Source organism: Mobula birostris, chromosome 5 (genome assembly GCF_030028105.1).
Source record: "Mobula birostris isolate sMobBir1 chromosome 5, sMobBir1.hap1, whole genome shotgun sequence".
NCBI lineage: Eukaryota > Metazoa > Chordata > Chondrichthyes > Myliobatiformes > Myliobatidae > Mobula > Mobula birostris.
Genome location: NC_092374.1, coordinates 89005082 through 89025193, shown reverse-complemented (window position 1 = coordinate 89025193; position 20112 = coordinate 89005082). Strand labels below are relative to the sequence as shown.

General features: G+C 40.6%; 1 protein-coding gene across 1 annotated transcript in view; it reads right to left on the bottom strand.

Moving 5' to 3' along the window:
* Window positions 1–20112, bottom strand: part of LOC140198372 (G-protein coupled receptor 83-like) — an 84195-nt gene that overhangs the window by 41594 nt on the left and 22489 nt on the right. The window contains exon 3 of the mRNA XM_072259468.1: window positions 15589–15722. Coding sequence (XP_072115569.1) covers window positions 15589–15722 — 134 coding nt within the window. The remainder of the gene's footprint in view (window positions 1–15588; window positions 15723–20112) is intronic.

Sequence of the window (20112 nt, the reverse complement as noted above, 5' to 3'; positions counted from 1 at the left end):
AATCATATTATGCCTCTCTAAATGTTCATAAGTCCTGCCTCTCAGGATCTCTCCATCAACTTACCAACCACTGACGTAAGACTCACTGGTCTATAAATTTCTGGGCTATCTCTACTCCCTTTCTTGAATAAGGGAACAATACCCGCAACCCTCCAATCCTCCAGAACCACTCCTGTCCCCATTGATAATGGAAAGATCAATGGAAAGAGAGGCTCAGCAATCTCCTCCCTCACCTTCCACAGTAGCCTGGGCTACATCTCGTCCAGTCCCGGTGACTTATCCAACTTGATGCTTTCCAAAAGCTCCTGAACATCCTCTTTCTTAATATCTACATAGTCCAGATTTTCAGTCCGCTATAAGTTATCCCTACAATGGGCAAGATCCTTTTCTGTAGTGAATACTGAAGCAAAGTATTCATTAAGTACCTCTGCTATCTCCTCCGGTTCCATACACACTTTTCCACTGTCACACTTGATTGGTCCTATTCTCTCACATCTTATCCTTTTACTCTTCACATACTTGTAGAATGCCTTGGGGTTTTCCTTAATCCTGTCCGCCACAACCTTTTCATGGCCCCTTCTGGCTCTCCTAATTTCTTTCTTAAGCTCCTTCCTGTTAGCCTTATAATCTTCTAGATCTCTATCATTGCCTAGTTTTTTGAACCTTTCATAAGCTCTTCTTTTCTTCCTGACTAGATTTTCAACAGTCTTTGTACACCACGGTTCCTGTACCCTACCATCCTTTCCCTGCCTCATTGGAATGTACCTATGTAGAACTCCATGCAAATATCCCCTGAACATTTGCCACATTTCTTCTGTACATTTCCCTGAGAACATCTTTTCCCAGTTTATGCTTCCAAGCCCCTGCCTGATAGCTTCATATTTCCTCTTACTCCAATTAAACACTTTCCTAACTTTTCTGTTCCTATCCCTCTCCAATGCTATGGTAAAAGAGATAGAATTGTGATCACTATCTCCAAAATGCTCTCCCACTGAGAGACCTGACACCTGACCAGGTTCATTTCCCAATACCAGATCAAGTACAGTCTCTCCTCTTGTAGGCTTATCTACATATTGTGTCAAGAAACCTTCTTGAACACACCTAACATACTCCACCCCATCTAAACCCCTCACTCCAGGAATATGCCAATCAATATTTGGGAAATTAAAATCTCCCACCACGGCAGCCCTGCTATTATTACACCTTTCCAGAACCTGTCTCTCTATCTGCTCCTCGATGTCCCTGTTACTATTGGGTGGTCTATAAAAAGCACCCAGTAGAGTTATTGACCCCTTCCTGTTCCTAACTTCCACCCAAGAGACTCCGTAGACAACCCCTCCATGGTGTCCACCTTTTCTGCAGCCATGACACTATCTCTGATCAACAGTGCCATGCCCCCATCTCTTTTGCCTCCCTCCCTGTCCTTTCTGAAACATCTAAAGCCTGGCACTCAAAGTAACTATTCCTCCCCCTGAGCCATCTAAGTCTCTGTAATGGCCACAACATCTTTGCTTCAAATACTGATCCACGCCCTAAGCTCATCTGCAAATGTTCAGGGGATATTTGCATGTTCATGATATTCCTCGCATTAAAATAGACCCACCTCAAACCATTGGTCTCAGCGCGTCCCTTCTCTATCACCTGCCTATCCTTCCTCTCGCACTGTCTCCAAACTTTCTCTATTTGTGAGCCAACCACCTCTTCCTCTGTCTCTTCAATTTGGTTCCCACCCCCCAACAACCCTTTTTTAACTCTCCCCAATAGCCTTAGCAAACCTCCCCACCAGGATATTTGTCCCCCAGGATTCAAGTGCAAACCGACCTTTTTGTACAGGTCACTCCTGCCCCAAAAGAGGTCCCAATGATTGAGGAATCTGAATCCATGCCCCCTGCTCCAATCCCTCAGCCACACATTTATCCTCCGCATCACTTTATTCCTATACTCACTGTCATGTGGCACAGGCAGTAATCCCGAGAGGACTACCTTTGTGGTCCTGCTTTTCAACTTCCTTCCTAACTCCCTGTAGTCTGCTTTCAGGATCTCCTCCCTTTTCCTGCCAATGTCGTTGGTACCAATATGTACCATGAACTCTGGTTGTTCTCCTTCCCACTTCAGGATATCGTGGACATACAGGAGAAGATAAAACACTGAATCTCTTGTATGCAAAGGTTAAAGACTACAGCTCTCCCCTACTTGAAAGATCAGATCACAACCTGGTTCACCTCATACCCTTGTATAAGCCCAAATTACAGCAACAGCTAGCTACCACCAAGATAGTAACGAAATGGTCTCCAGAGACCATCAAGGCCTTGAAGGGCTGCTGTGAGATTACTGACTGGAATGTGCTTTGTGAACCATATGGGGAGGACATTAACAAACTTACTAATTGTTTCACTGGCTACATCAACTTCTGTGTGGACACTGGAATACCATCAAGGACTGTTCACTGCTTCCTTAACAAAAAACCATGTGTCACCAGTGATCTTAAGGCTCTTCTCAACCACAAAAAGAGTCTTTAGATCAGCAGACAGAGAAGAAATGAAACTTGTGCAGAGGGAGCTAAAGGAGAAGATCAAGGTGGCTAAAGAGGAATATGAGAGAGCTGAAGAACAAGCTCAGGCAGAGTGGCACACAGGAGGTGTAGAGAGGCATAAAGAATGTCACTCACTTCAATCAGCCTGGCTGTAGAGCCTCAGAATGCAGAACATGAATGGTCTAATGAGTTAAGTCAATTCTTCAATAAGGTTGACAATTGCCTTCCTGTTCACTACCCCCTCAGCACACCTGTCCAGGTGCAGAGACACCTAATGGTCACTCAGCACCAACGCCTGTCCTCCTCCCTCCTCCCCCTCCAATTCAAAACGTGGATGAACAACACAGGCTACCACTGTCTACAACCTTTCCTTGACCTGCACCGTCCATCCACACCTCCATACCAACTGCTATTGTCCCAATATTCACCTTCCCCTGCCCCCACTCCCTGGTCATCATGGACCCATCTTCACTACTGAGCAGATGAGAAGGGCTCTGGGGAAGCTCAGACATGGCGAAGCATTGGGACCAGATGGTGTGAACCCGGAGGTCCTGAAGGAGTGTGCTGAGCAGCTGTGTGGAGATCCCAGAGCATTTTCAATCCGAGTTGCAGCCTAGAAAGGTTCCCGACTATGTGGAAAACATTATGGGTGTTCCCAGTACTCAAGAAGGGCCAACTGAAAGTCTTGAATGACGGCCGTCCAGTGGCCCTGACCTCACACATCATGAAGACCCTAGAGAGGCTGTTCCTGACTCACCTCTGACCCCGGTCAGATCAGTCCTCAATTCCCTGCAGTTTGCCCACCAGGAGCACGCTGGAGTTGACGATGCTGTCATCTACCTGCTGAACAAACAGCCTACTCCTATTTGGATAAGCAGGACAGCACTGAGAGGATCGTGTTTTTTGATTTCTCAGGTACCTTCAATACCATACAGCCCTCATTGCTAGGGAGAAAGCTCTGTTCAGAGCAGGTTGGCACTTCCATTGTATCCTGGATAGTGCAATACCCGACCGGCAGACCAATTTGTGCGGCTTGTGTCAGACATGGCTATGAGCAGCACTGGAGCCCCACAAGGGTCTGCATTGGCTCCATTCCTGTTTACCCTGTATACCTTCGACTTTAGATACAAACACTGAGCCCTGTCATCTGCAGAAATTCTCTGATGACTCAGCAACAGTTGGGTGTATAAAGGGAGGATGAGAGGCCCCGGTGGAGGACTTTGTCAAATTGAGCAAGCTGAATCATCTGCAGCTCAACATCAGTAAGGCAAAGGAGATGGAGATGGACTTTAGGGAGACTAGGCCTACACTGCTCCGTTACTATTGATGGTGAGGACATAGATGTGGTGAGGACCTACAAGTACATGGGGGTGCACCTGGAGGACAGACTTGAGTGGAGCACCAACACAGAGGTTGTGTACAAGAAGGGCCAGAGTCGCCTCTACTTCCTGGGGAGACTGAGGTCCTTTGGAGTATGCAGGCCTCTCCTTCACATTTTCTACCAGCCTGTTGTTGCCCGTACAATTTTCTATGAAGTGGTGTGCTGGGCAAGGTGATGCCAACAGCTCAATAAACTGATTAGAAAGATTGGCTGTGTTATAGGAATCAAACTGGACACACTGGAGGCAGCGGTAGAACAAACCCTATGGAAGATCCTGGCAAAGCTGGACAATGTTTCTCACCTTGCCTGAACAGAGGAGCTCTTTTAGTAACAGACTAAGACAACTGTGCTGCTCCAAGGAGCGCTATATGAAGTCATTCTTACCCTTAGCCATTAGGCTCTATAGCCAGGGAAGTTAGACTGTTAGACTGTTTGTGATAACTCATTTTTTTATTTTTTCTATTTCTCATCTAATATTTATATCTGTGCACTTGTAATGCTACTCTGACACTGTAATTTCCTTTGGGATCAATAAAGTATCTATCTATCTGTCTATCTAACTTGTTTGCCTTCACACTTATATTTAACATGTCAACTTCTTCCCACTCCCCGCCCCATGGATGACTCCACTACATACTTCCCTTATCATCCACCCTACTAATCAACCTCATCAAGACCCTTTGGGATCAATAAATTATCTATCTACTTATCTGTGTCTCTGTACCTCCTCCCTCGCTACTATTCAGGGCCCCGAACGGTCCTTCCAGGGGAGGCAACACTTCACCTGCATATCTCTTGGGGTCATATACTGTATTCGGTGCTCCTGGTGTGGCCTCCTGTATATTAGTGGGACCCGACAAAGATTGGGAGACCCTTTTGCTGAGCACCTAAGCTCCGTCCACTAGAAAAAGTGGGATCTCCCTGTTGGCCACCCATTTCAATTCCACTTCCCGTTCCCATTCCAACACGTCAGTCCACAGCCTCCTCTACTGCCACAATGAGACCACACTCAGGTTGGAAGAGCAACACCTTGTATTCCATCTGGGAAGCCTCCAACCTGAAGACAAGAATATCAATTTCTTGAACTTCTAGTAATTGCCCCCCTTCACCTTTCCCCATTCCTGTTTCCGTCTTTCATTTTATCTGCCCATTACCTCCCTCTCGTGCTCCTTCTCCTTCCCTTTTTTTCCCATGGTCTTCTATCCCATCAGATTCCCCCTACTCCAGGCCTTTATTTCCTTCACCAACCAACTTCCCAGCTATTTACTCCCCACTCCCCCCTTCACCTATCACCTGCCACCTTGTACTTCTTCCTTCCCTCCGCACTTTCTTCCTGTGACTTCTCCCCTTCCTTTCCAGTCCCAAAGAAGTATCTTGGCCCAAAACATCAACTCTTTAGTTTCCATAGATACCTCTGGCCTGCTGCGTTCCTTCAGAACTTTGTGTGTATTGTTGTCTCTGTTTCTAAGTTATATCCCTAGGTCAAAGGTAAGGACACCTCCTTATGTGACTGGGTGTCTTTATGTTTGATAAGCAACCTTGGCAGCCATCTTAGCAAGGACTGTGGGAAAGGTTATTGGTGCCATTGCAATGGAAGTTCTAAAGGTCTAATGCAAAGCTTATAAATATGAGAAGATCTGCAAATGCTGCAATTCCAAAGTAACATACAAAACGCTGGAGGAACTCAGAAGGTCAGGCAGAATCGATGGAAATGAATAAACGGTCGATGTTCCAGGCCAACACCCTTCTTAGGGACTGGAAAGGAAGGGAGGAGACACGAGAATAAAATAGTGGGGGTTGGGGAGGATGGAGATTAGCTAGAAGGTGATAGTTGAAGCCAAGTAAGTAGGAAAGGTCAAGGGCTGGAGAAGAAGGAATCTGATAGGAGAGGAGAGTGGGCAATTGGAGAAAGGGAAGGAGGAGGGGGCCCAGGGGGATGTGATAGGCAGGTGAGAAGAGTGGCCAGAGTGGGGAATAGAACATGAGGAGAGGGAAGAGGGAATCTATTTACTGTAAAAAGAAATTGATATTCATACCATCAGGTTGGAGGCTACCCAGATGTTCCTCCACCCTAAGGGTGGCTTTGCCATAAAACAAAAGGAGGCCATGGACCAACATGTTGGAACTGGAAAGGGAATTGGAATTAAAACATTTGGCCTCCGGGAAGTTCTGCTTTTTATGAATGGAGCAGAGATGTAGTCGAAGTGGCCCCCCAGTTTACAACGGCTCTCAACACAGAGGATAAAGGTATTTTTGAAGGAATCTTGAAGGGTATTAAAAAGGGGTAATTTCTTTGTGCAAGGGGGAATCGTCTGTTAGTCTGTGTCGCAACCAGTGCAAAGAGCTGATGATAGAGTCAAGGACATTGACAGCATGAGAGAGAGCGAGGGAGAGGAGGAAGAGTTGGGAAAGAGAGAGAGGGAAGAGGGAAAGGGAGAGAGTGAAGGGAAAAGGGAGGGAGAGGGGGAAGGGGAGGGGAGAGTGGGCAGTGGGGAGGGAGAGAGTGGAGACAGGGAGGGAGGGGGAAGGAGGAGGATGGAGAGAGAGAAGGGGAGGAAAAAAGGGAGACAGGAGGAGAGGGGGGGAGAGAGGGAGAGTGAAAGAGAGCGAAGTTTGGCTATGCATGGTTCTCTTTGGCATTGGTTGATAAGTATTATTTTAATACTTTATTAATAACTTTTTGCTCTTTCTGTATTTAATTCTTTATATAATTCCTATAAAGTAATTTCTTTCTTTCTTTCTTTTCAAATATGTTTATTGTTCCATTATACAAAAGAAATAACACATGTACATTGAACTAACAACACTTACAATGTCTCAAAAAAGACACTATCTTAGAGATTGAGAAAAAAAAATTTGATAACAAAAAAAACCTACTAAGCAGAAAAAGTGGAGGGGAAAAAAGAACCCATTAGGTGTACAACCCCGGAGCCATGCGTCATACAAAAAGCTTCTAAAAATAAACATTAAACCGCTAGCAAGAAAAGAAAATATACCAAAAAAATTACAGTTAGATTGTGGAAAAAATCTATCAATTAGCTCAAATGATAATAACGAGCAAATGAGCCCCATCTTTTCTCAAAATCAAATAAAGGTTCAAAGGTTTGACTTCTAACTTTCCCCAAACTAAGACATAGCATCATTTGAGAGAACCATTGTGACAAAGTGGGAGCTGATGTATCCTTCAACAAGATGGCCCTCCTAGCTATCAATGTAACAAATGCAATAATATGTTGGTTAGACACAGAAATACCATAAATATTTTGAGGAATTATTCCAAAAAGCACAGTTAATTTATTAGGTTGTAGATTAATTTTAAGTGCTTTAGAAATTGTTGAAAAAAAATGACTTCCAGAACTGTTCCAATATAGAACAAGACCAAAACATATGTGTCAGTGTAGCTATCTCAGTTTTACATCTATCATAATAAGTATCAACATTAGAAAAGATTTTAGAAAGTCTCTCCTTCGTCAAATGATAACGATGTGCAATTTTAAATTGAATCAATGAATGGCTGCCACAAATTAAAGAAGAGTTAACCAACTTCGAAATCCGCATCCAATCCTCCATCATAAAAGTCAAATTGAGTTCCTTTTCCCAATCCTATTTAATCTTAGATAAAGGACGCTTATCCCATCGTAATAATAAATTATAAATTCTTCCAATAGAACCCTTGATCGAAGGATTCGTACTCATAATAGTATCTCACAGGTCAGCCTCCAATATGTAAGGAAAATTACTTAAATATTTTTGTAAAAAATGCCTAACTTGAAGGTATTGCAGAAAGTGTGAGTATGAAAGAGAATATTAATCAATTAATTGTTCAAAAGACATCAATCTATCTTCTTTAAATAAATCCAAAAAAGAATTAATACCTTTACTTTTCCAAAATAAAAAAATTGGATCACTCAAAGAAGGCTTAAAAAAGTAATTTCGATAAATTAAACTACAAAGTTTAAATTTTTTAAGATTAAAAATATTGCGGAACTGGAGCCAAATTTGTAAAGAATACTTAATCACGGGATATAGGTTTAAATTAACAACTTTAGCTGATTGTATAGGTAAAGCAGCTCCCAATAACGAGGTTAAATAAAACTGTTTTACAACTTTCAGTTCCAGGTCTACCCAAATTGGCCAATCACTCTTATCAACCCAATATAACCAAAAAGACATGTATCGTATATTAACAGCCCAATAATACATTCTTAGATTAGGCAAAGCAAGACCTCCATCCTTTTTCAATTTTTGTAAGTGACATTTACTAATTCTTGGTCTTTTATTATTCCAAATAAAAGATAAAATAATAGAATCAATCCAATCAAAAAACTTCTTAGTCAAAAAAACAGGGATATTCTGAAATAAATATAAAAATTTTGGTAAAATCGTCATTTTAACTATATGAATATGACCAACAAGTGAAAATGTAAGTGGATTCCATCTACTAAATAAATACTTCATAGAGTCTACTAAAGGAACAAAGTTGGCTTTATAAAGATCCTTATATTTTTTAGTAATTATAATACCTAAATATCTAAAAGAGTCTGTGACTTTAAAAGGAGTATTATCATATATAGAGACAGAATCATTTAATGGAAACAATTCACTTTTACTAAAATTTATTTTATATCCTGAAAATCCTCCAAATTCATTAAATAATTTTAGCTAGGCAGGAATAGATTCTTCAGGATTAGATATATAAATGAATAAATCATCAGCGTAAAGAGAGGTCTTATGCATGGTCTCATTCACAAAAATCCCATGGATATTTTTAGCCTCACGAAGAGCAATAGCAAGGGGTTCTTATATCAAATTAAACAACAAAGGACTTAATGGACAGCCTTGCCTTGTCCCCCGTGAAAGCTGCAAAAAGGAGACCTACAATTGTTAGTGACAACAGTAGCAATAGAGGCTTTATATATCATTTTAATCCAATTATTAAAATTAGCACCAAAGCCAAATTTCTCTAAAACATTAAATAATTATTTCCATTCGACTCGATCGAATGCTTTTTCAGCATCCAAAGATACAACACGTTGTGGAGTTTTAAAAAAGGACAAACATATAATGTTAAATAGTCTCCGAACATTTGAAAAAAAATAGCGACCCTTTATAAAGCCTGTCTGATCTTTAAAGATAATTTTACCCAAAATATTCTCTAACCGATTGGCCATTATCTTTGACAGAATCTTAGCGTTGACATTCAGTAATGGAATAGGTCTATATGAAGCAAAGTCAGTAGGATCTTTATCTTTTTTAAGAAATAAAGAAATAGAAGCCTCATAAAAAATAGAGGGTAAGTCACCTTTCGCAAAAGAATCCTTAAACATTTCCAACATATACAGAGAAAGCAACTTTCTAAATTTTTTATAAAATTCTACAGGATAACCATCAAGTCCCGGGAACTTACCAGATTGCATTGAAAAAATAGCTTTATGAATTTCGGCTTCAGGGATTTGAGCATCAAGAGTTTTTTGATCCTCAGCCGAGATTTTAGAAAAAACAATCTTTCATAAAAAAGCATTCATTTCAGAGGAATCTACCAGACATTGAGATTTATAAAGTTCAGCGTAAAAATCTTGAAAAATCTTATTAATTTCTTCATATTCCTGAGCCAAGGTACCATCTTTCCTACTAATTTTCATGATTTGCCTTTTAGCTGCAGCCAGTTTTAATTGAGATGCAAGCAGTTTATTATTTTTATTTCCAAACATATGAAATTGGCTCTTTAACTTAAGCAAATATCCTTCAATGGGATGAGTTAATAACAGGTTATATTGTGATTGAAGCTCCACCCTTTGTTTAAATAAATCAATATTGGGGGAAATTGCATAAATACTATCTAAATCTTTAATTTATTTTGAAATACTATCTAATTCTGCTTTAGTCTGTTTTTTAAGTTTAGCTGAGTAAGAAATAAGCTGACCAGGTAAAAATGCTTTAAATGTATCCCATATAATTAATTTAGACATACCCCCTATATCATTAAAAAGAAAAAATTCTTTTATCTGGGTTTTAATGAAACTGATGAAGTCAGAGTTTTGTAATAATGTCTGAGACATGCACCAAGGTGGGCAGGCAAGAATGACATCATCAAGTTCAAAAGACAAACTCAGAGGCGCATGATTAGATATAACAATAGCGTCATATCCGCAAGTTTAACACTAGGCAAGAAGCGAGGATCAATTATAATATAATCGATCCTCAAATATTTTTATAAACATGTGAGAAGAAAGAATATTCTCTGTTATCGGGATGGAGATACCTCCACCAATCAATCAACTCAAAATCAATCAAAAAGGAATTAATAAATGACGGCGGAACGATTTGGAAGTCGCTGATTGGTTGAGCTCTTAGCAATCATAGGATTTAAGCAGCAGTTAAAATCCCTACCCATTATCAGCATATATTCATTTAAATCAGGCAGTAAAGCAAATACCTTTTTTTAAAAAAAGGATCATCTAAGTTAGAACCATATAAATTAACCAAAACAACTTTTCTGTTACAGATTGTTCCTTTAACAATTAAAAATCTACCGTTAGAATCTGATTCAATATCCTCTTGAATAAATATATTAGGTTTAATAAAAATAGACATGCCTTTTGTTTTACCCTGAGAAGTAGAGTGGAATTGCAAACCACTCCACCATCCAAAAAATTTATTTTGATCTCCCGCCCTGATATGTGTCTCTTGAGCAAAAATTATATCAGGTTGGAATGGGTTAATAATTTTAAAAGTCTTCCTTCATTTAATAGGATGATTCCAACCACGTACATTCCAACTTATTATATTAATCCATACCATATTAAATACCATACTATAATTTTATTCTACTTTATACATGCACAGAGCACATAGCAATACGGGATGATCAGAAAAGATGGCGATGAAGAATACAACCAGAAAGAAAATACGCATGCTCCAGAACCACCCAATGGGAAAAAGCCCCTAACTCTAATCCCATCCCCTTCCCGAAAACCCAAGAAAAAGGCAAGCAATCTATGATAGAATTCAAAGCCACTGACCGCTCTGTCTGTAGTTTCTTTCCCTCCCCCCAGTTAGTAAAAAGAGTAGAGTGACCTTGTAAAAAAGACAATAAAGTCTCAGCAAAGAAAAGCATTTTCATTCCATCATCTAATAAACAAGAAAGAACCAAAATAAAGTTACCTCTTAGAGAGAAAAAAACAGTGCCATCTTTAAGTTTAACATTAACTCCCTAAAAAAAACTTTAAATTCAATAATAAAATGTTATAATAAAACAGAAAAAAAATAGTACATTTGACCCAGCTGAATTTTCAAAAATACTAATTAATAATATCATAAGTAATTAAACACTCCCAAATATATATATATATATATATAAAAAGCCCTATTAGTAGGAAAAAACGAGCAACTAGCTGATTAAAATAAGAAACAAAAAAACTCAAACCACGTATTAAATTAAAGGAACAAATCTCCTTATCTTCTTCTCTCAGTTGAATGTTCAGATGATCATTTAGACAGTCATACTTGAGCCGTAAATCTTTTTTCCAAAGGAAAGCCAACAACATGCAATAATAAACAACTCTCCTTGTCTTCTTTAATTAGTCTCTCAATGAAATATACAAATGACCTTCAAAAATGACCTTCTTTAATTGATCCATTCTGATCCTTAATTGAATTCAGTATCCAAACGATACCTACAGCCCACAATGGCATTTCATCAGATCTTTCTTTTTGCACTTGTCCTTTCCCATTACCTTTATCACTAGGTTCAGGTAAATTCTTCCCACTTGTTGTAGACATAGACATATTGTTCCCCCTCAAGAATCAGCAAATAAAAAATTTAAACTAGGGGGAGAGAAAGAAAACTAAGAGCAGCACAAAATTACTGCTACTCCATTTGCAGACGGGGTGGTCCTCAAGTAATTTCTTACAATCTTTACATTCACAGTGCCTCCTTTGTTTTCAGAAAAGAACAAGAACAAATTTTAAAATATTTTCATCCTGGCTGTCGATATGTCTGAGTATCTATCCTGGGCCCAACATATCGATGCAGTCACAACGAAAGCACGGCAGCAGCTATATTGCATTTGGAGCTCGATGAGATCTGGTATGTCACCAAAGACACTTGCAAGTTTTTGCAGATATACTGTGGAAAGCATTCCAGCTGCCTGCACCACTGTCTGGTGGGGGGGTTGGGGGGAGCGAGGAGAAATTGCACAGGATCAGAAAATCTACAGGAAGTTGTAAACTGAATCAGCTCCATCATGGGCATCCAGGACATCTTCAAGGAGCGATGTTTCAAAATGTGGCATCCATTATTAAGGGCCATCATCACCCAGGTTCTCACCCTTTTGTTCTCATTGCTACCATCAGGAAGGAGGTACAGGAGCCTGAAGACACAAACTCAATGATTCACAAACAGTTTCTTCTGCCACCAGATTTCTGAATGGACATTGAACCCATGCCTCATTATTTTTATTGCACTGCCTACTTAATTTAACTACTATATATATATATATATATTTACAGTAAGTCACAGTTTTTATTATTACATATTGCATTGTACTGCTGCCCCAAAAACAACAAATAGCACGACATCTGCCGGTAATATTAAGCCTGTTTCTGATTCTGATTATAACGATTTACCCAGCTACCCTGCACATCATTCTGATGTGGGAGGACACCTGATTACCTGGAGGAATTCATGTGTTCACAGGGAGAACTTGCAAATTTCACCCATCTTCCACACTTGGTGGCCCAGCCTCTGGCAGCCATGTGCTCCTGGGCTCCCTAAACCTCTCCCTCTCTCCAGCGCATCACCCCTACCACCTTCTCATGTGCCTGGGTGTCATCATGTTTGGTAAGCGGCCTTGGCAGTGATCTTAGCAAGGACGGCAAGAGGTCCTTGGTGCCATTCCATTGAAAGTATAGACAGATGGACACAGCTGTTGGGGTCACTAGCAAACTCAAGTGCAGGAATCCAACACTCCAGTTATTTAAACAAAACAAAAGATTTATTACAGCAATTATCCTGCAGAACAAATGAGAACTCAGGCAAACTCAGTCTTGAAGAACTGCAATCACTCATGATTCACAGAGGAATTTGGTCAGAGTTTCATCCAACTAGGATCCACAATGACAGAGCAAAGAGGGTTTGGCAAACCGCTCTGAAACACATTCTGGAGCACGTAGGAATTCAAAGCCAATCTGACAGCCCCAGTGTACAGACAAAGCAATAACCTGCAAGACATTGAAAATCTCATGCTAATTCAATTACTCCAACTTGAATAGAAGTGATAAATGCAAAAAGTTTAACAATCTCCATGATCCCAAATGAGACACCTGTAACACAAAGTGAAAATTCAGAGCTCATCCAAAGACAGTTAAACATAAACGGTAACCAATCCAAGGACACTGCATACCCACAAGTCTACAGTGAGAAAATTCAGTCCACATACGAAATGTAAAAAAAACAACTCTTGGTTGATGAACAGACAGACCTTGGGGTACAAGTCCGTAAATCTCTTAAATTAGTAACCCAGGTGGGTAGGATAGTGAAGAAAGTACATGACGCCATTGCATTCATTGGCTAGGGAACAGTATATAAGATTGGGATGCCAATTTTACAAAAGGTTCGTTAGTTAGCTCTTGGAGTCCACAGTTCTAGACACCACACGCTAGAAAGGATGTGATTGCACTGGAGAGAATCCAGAGGAGATTCCTTGGGATGTTACCTGGTTTGGAGGTAATGGAATTACAGGGAGAGATTGGACAGATGTTGCTCTTTTTTTTCTGATGTGAAGGAAGCTGAGAGGTGATCAGGCAAAGATATAACAGTGTGGATAACTTCACTCGCCTCAACTTTGAACTGATTCCACAGCCTATAGACTCACTTTCAAGGACTCTACAACTCATGTTCTTGCTATTTATTTGTTTATGATTTATTTATGCACAGATTGTCTTATTTTTGCACATTGGTTGTTTGTTGCTTGTTAGTCTTTATGTAGAGTTTTTCAATAAATTTACTGTATTTCTTTATTTGCCTGCAAGAAAATGATTAGCAGTGTAGTAAATGGTGATATATGCATAAATTGATAATAAATTTACTTTGTAACTTGGACGTTTTTGTATATAGGATTTCTAGATGTACAAATAAGGTGAATGGTGGGAGTCATGGTGAGCGCTGGCAATGACTGAACCCAGGTGTAGAGAAATAGTGGTCTCCCACGTAAAGATGAAAGACAGAAGTTTCTAGGTAGGAATTCCAACAGAACACCGGTAGTGCCATTGAGTGACACTGTGAGATGAATCCTTCTCAAAACAAGGACCACAGGTTAAGCTCTAATCAGGAGTACACTTTAAATAATCATAGCATGCATAAAACCCATGACACTCAAAATAAACTTGACCATATTAAACCAAAAGGACAACGGCTTAATGACTCTAGTTAACTTAAGATGGCAATTAAGAAATACAGGTGCCTGATGGGGGGGGTGGCCAGTGCTTTTGCTAGACAAGTGGGGCGAGGTGGAGAAAAGATCACCCCTGCCTGTGTCGGGGGGGGGGTGATCTTTGAGGTTCTGATGTCTCAGTTATTCATCCATTAGGCATTTTCTTTTTCCTAGATGTCTGTGAAGAGTAAGAATTTCAGGTTGCAAACTGAATACATCATCTGATATTAAATTGAACCATTGAACTATTGAACATACACTTAGGGTTAAGGCTGGTTGTGGGCATGCATGGCAACACTTGTAGGCTGCCCCAGTATGATCCTCGCTAATTTGATTTGAAGTGAATGATGCACTTCACTGTATATCCCAATGTTTCAATATGAATTTGACAAATAAAACTCAACTTTATAATCATTAATCTTTATTTGAACCACCCAGGCACAGAAGGCTACAGGCCAAGAAGTGATTCATGTAGATGGATGCCCACTGGTCAGCACAGGTGTGCTGGGACGAATGGCCTGTTTCCATGCTGTATGGCTCTCTGACCTATGTATTGAGCATGGACTGTATGGATATCAATGTTCAAAATTTGAAGTAAACTTTATTATAAAAAGAACATATATGTTACCATATACAACACTGAGATTCATTTTCTTGTGGGTATACTCCATAAATCTATAGAATAATAACCATGACAGAATCAATGTAAGACCACACCGTCTAGGACATTCAACCAGAGTGCAGAAGACAACAAACTGTACAAATAGAAAAAGAAAGAAGTTAAAATAGTAAATAAATAAGCAATAAACACCAAGAACATGAGATGAAGAGTCCTTGAAAGTGAGTCCATTGATTGTAAGAGTATTTCAATGATGGGGCAAGTGAAGTTGAGTGAAGTTAGCCTGATGGTTGTGGGGTAATAAGTGTTCCTGAACCCAGTGAAGTGAGTCCTGAGGCTCCTGTACCTTCTTCCTGATGGCAGCAGTCAGAAGAGAGCATGTCCTGGGTGTTGGGTGTCCCTGATGATGGATGCTGTTTTCCTTTGACAGAGTTTCATGTGGATGTGCTCAATGGTGGGAAGGGCTTTACCTACGATGGACTGGGTTGCATGCATTATTTTTTGTAGGATTTTCCATTCAAAGGCATTGGTGATTCTACACCAGGAGGTGATGCAGCTAGTCAATATACTCTCTACAACATATCCACAGAAGTTTGTTTATATCAGGTGTTTAGAGATTTACCTGTACACAAAGTGAAACAACCTCTGGTAAATGGCATGGGGCAAGGAAAAAGATGAAGCCAGGATCCAGATGACAGCGATGCAGACAATTCCTTTGGAGAGGGACATACGAGGCCTTAAAGGGTGTATGATAGCCTGCAAACAAGCACCAAGAGTTGGAAATGAAAATCAAAAACAAAACTGCAGAAACAGTAAATCTGAAATAAAATCAGCCAGCATCCATGGAGAGAGAAAAACAGTCAATATTCCAGGTCCGGGTTCCTTTTTCAGAATTGGAAAGGGTGGAAGAGTAATTTTTTGGGCAGTCATAGAGAAGGTGAAAAGGGGTAGAGCAAAGAAATTCTTCTGATGAGTGGCACTAAGTGAGAGGAGATTCATTAGTTAGGGTCAACAGGAACTCCTAGGGATGAGAAAGAGATTCTCAGATTTTCTCCCAGGTGCCAGGGTTAGGGAGGTCTCAGATTGAGTCCATTACATTCTTAAGGGGGAGGTCAAGGTCCATGTTGGTACCAATGATAGAGGTAGGAACGGTGATGAGGTCCTGCAAAGTGAATTCAGGGAATTAGGTGCTAAATTAAAGGACAGGATCTCCACAGTGGTGACCTCAGGCTTGCTACCAATGCTACATGCTAGTGAGGCTAGAAATAGGAAGATTATACAGTTTAACATGTAGCTCAGGAGATGGTGCAGGAGGGTGGGCTTCATAATTTAAGATCATTGGGTTCTCTTCCAAAAAGGAGGAAACCCTACAAAGGGGACGGTTTGCACCTGACCTAGAGGGGAGTCAATATCCTTGTGGGAATGTTTGCCAATTCTGCTCTAGCAGGGATCTAAACTAGAGCTGTAGAGGTTGGGAACCTGAATGTCAAGGCAGCTAGTGGAGTGGTTGTGCGAAAAATAGAGCTTTGACCAGTGACCAATCTGGACATCGGAAAGGAGGGGACTTCACTCAGGTCCACTACCCAAGTAGACAAGCTAGCAGCAGGATGCTGCGGTGAGAAAGAGCTTTGACCAGTGACCAGTCAGCATTTGGGATTGATTAGCAGAAGCAAATTAAAGGAAGGCAGGGGCAAGCTCAGCAGCCATTTTCTGAGCGGAGAGAGTCAGAGTGGTGATCTGAGGCTTTAGCTCTTCGAGGCTTCAACAAAGAGAGGTTCAGTCAGAGAAAGCAAAGGAAAGAAATGCTCAAGATCAAATTTTTCTTTTTTCTGCATAGATTTTTCAGAGAATTAGGTGCTAGGTTAGAGGGCAGGACCTCCAGGTTGTAATCTCAGGATTGCTACCCATGCACATGCTAGTGAGGCCAGAGCTAGGAAGATTATACAGTTTAAAATGTGACTAAGGTGTTGGTATAGGAGGGAGGGCATGAGATTTTTGGATCATTGGACTCTCTTCTAGGGAAGGTGGGACCTATACAGAAGGGATGGTTTGCACATGAACTGGAGGGGAACTAATATCCTCGTGAGAAGGTTTGGTAATGTTGCATGCTGGGGTTCAAACTAGAGTTGCAGGGGGATGGGAACCAGGGTGCCAGAACAGTTAGTGGAGAGTTTGTGGAGACAGATGTTGTTAAGACCGCAGACAAAGTCAGGAATCGAAAAGCTGAGCATGGTGCGACAATTGTCCTGAGCTGCGTAAATTTCAATGCAAGAAGTATCCTAGTAAATGTGGATGATATTGCTGAAGATGAGGGAGCTGGTTTACAAACAGAGCCAATGTGTAATAAGGAGAGGCTGTTGATAAGGGCTAAATTGCAGTCAACAGGATGAGTTGCAACGTAAAAGGCCGACAAAAATGAAAAGGATGAATACAGGATTGAAGATGTTATATTTAAATTCACACAGTATACAGAATAAGATAGATGAACTTGTAGTACAGTTACAGATTGGCATATATGATGTTGTAGGCATCACTGAATCATGGCTGAAAGAAGATTACAGCTTGAAGCTTAATGCACATTGCATTAAAAGGACAGGCAGGAAGGCAGAGGGGGTGGTGTTGCTCTGTTAGTAAAAAATTAAATCAAATCATTAGAAAGAGGTGACAGGAAGTGGAAGGTATTGAATCATTTTGGATAAAGCTAAGGAACTGAAGGGGTAAAAACTCCCTAGATGGGAGTTGTATATAGATCACCAAACAGTAGTAAGGATGTGGTCTACAAATTACAAAAGGAGATGGAAAACGTATGCCAAAAAGGCAATGTTACAATAGTCATGGGGGATTTCAATATGCAGGTAGATTGGGAAAATCAGGTTGGTGCTGGATTCCAAGAAGGAAGATTTCTGGAGTGCCTACAAGATGGCTTTTTAGAGCAGCTCATGGTTGACCCCTAGGGGATCAGCTGTTTTGGATTGGGCACTGTGCCATCAGCCTGAATTGGTTAGAGAGCTTAACGTAAAAGAACCCTTATGGGAAGGTGACCATAATTTGACTGAATTCACCCTGAAATTTGAGAAGGAGAAGCTAAAGATAGATGCATCAGTATTACAGTGGAGTAAAGGAAATTACAGAGCCGTGAGAAAGGAGTTGGCCAGAATTGATCAGAAAAGAACACTGCCAGGGATGATGACAGAGCAGCAATGGCTGGAATTTCTGGGAACAATTCAGAAGGCACAGGATATATACATCCCAAAGAGGAAGAAGTATTCTAAAGGCAAGATGACACAACTATGACTAACAAGAGAAGTCAAAGCCAACATAAAAGCCAAAGAAGGGGCATATAAAATTAGTGGGAAGCTTTTAAAAATCAACAGAAGGCAACTAAGAAGTCATTAAGAAGGTAAAAATAGAATATGAAAGTAAGCTATCCAGTATTTCTAAAAAGCATACCAAAAGTTTCTTCAGATACATAAAAGTGTAAAAGAGAGATGAGAGTGGACATTGGACCACTGGAAAATAATGCTGGAGAGGTAGTAATTCGGAACAAGGAATTGGCAGATGAACTGAGTAAGTTTTTTGCATCAGTCTTCACTGTGGAAGACACTAACAGGATGGTGGAAGTTCCAGATATCAGGGGTGATGAAGTGTGTAAAGTTACCATTAATAGGGAAAAGGATCTGAAGGTAGTTAATCTGGATCAGATGATGCACACCCCAGGATTCTGAAAGAGGTGGCTGAAGAGACAGTGGAGACATTAGCAATGATCTTTCAAAAATCATTCAATTTTGCAATGGTTCCTGAAGACTAGAAAATTGCAAATATGACTCCACTCTTCAAGAAGGGAGAGAGGCAGAAGAAAGGAAACTATAGGCCAGTTAGTCTGACCTCAGTGGTTGGGACAATACTTGAGTCGACTATTAAGGATGAGGTCTCTGGGTACTTGGAGGCACATGATTAAATATGCAGAAGTCAGCATGGTTTCTTCAAGGGAAAATCTTACCTGACAAATCTGTTGGAATTCTTTGAAGAAATAACAAGCAGGATAAACAAAGGAAAATCGGTTGACATTGTGTACGTGGATTTTCAGAAGGCCTTTGACAAGGTGCCCAACATGAAACTGCTTAACAAGGTATTGCAGGAAAGATTCTAGCATGGATAAAGCAGTGGTTGATTGGCTGAGTGGCAGGAGGCTAAGAGTGGGAATAAATGGTTGGCTGCCGGAGAATAGTGGTTTTCCACACAGGTCAGTGTTAGGACTGATTCTTTTTATGTTATATGTCAATGATCTGGATGATGGAATTGCTGGCTTTGTTATAAAGTTTACAGACAATATGAAAATAGGTGGAGGGGCAGGTAGTTTTGAGGAAGTAGAGAGGCTACAGAAGGACATAGACAGATTAGGAAAATGGGCATAGAAATGGTAGATGGATTTCAGTGCCAGGAAGTGTATGGTCATGCATTTTGGTAGAAGAAATGAAAGGGTTGACTATTTTCTAAATGGCCAGAAAATTCAAAAATCTGAAATGCAAAGGGACTTGGGAATCCTTGTGCAGAATTCTCTAAAGGTTAACTTGCAGGTTGAGTCTGTGGTGAGGAAGGTAAATGCAATGTTAGCATTCGTTTCAAGAGGACTGGAATATAAAAGCAAGGATGTAATGTTGAGGCTTTACAAGGCACTGGTGAGGCATCACTTGGAGTCTTGTGAGCAGTTTTGGGCTCCTTATTTTAGAAAGGATCTGCTGAAACTGGGTAGGGCTCAAAGGACTTTAGAAAAATTATTCCAGGTTTGAATGGCTTATCATATGAAGAGCGTTTGGTGGCTCTGGGGCTTTTTTCACTAAAATCAAACCTATCAAATTGTGAATGGGCTTGCTAGAGTGGAGGTGGAGAGGATATTTCCTATGATGGGAGAGTCTAAGACAAGAGGACACAGCCTCAGAATAGAGGGCATTCTTTTAGAATGGAGAAGGGAAGATATTTCCTCATCCAGAGAGTGGTGAATCTGCAGCCTGCAGGACTTTAGGTAACATGCTCTTTTATACCAACAGTCCACACCTCCTTTCTCTACCAGAGTGACTCGCCCCCACCCCAAATCACTCTGTGGCCACACTGGCTGTCATTATTTCACAGGACCTCTTGCGGGAGA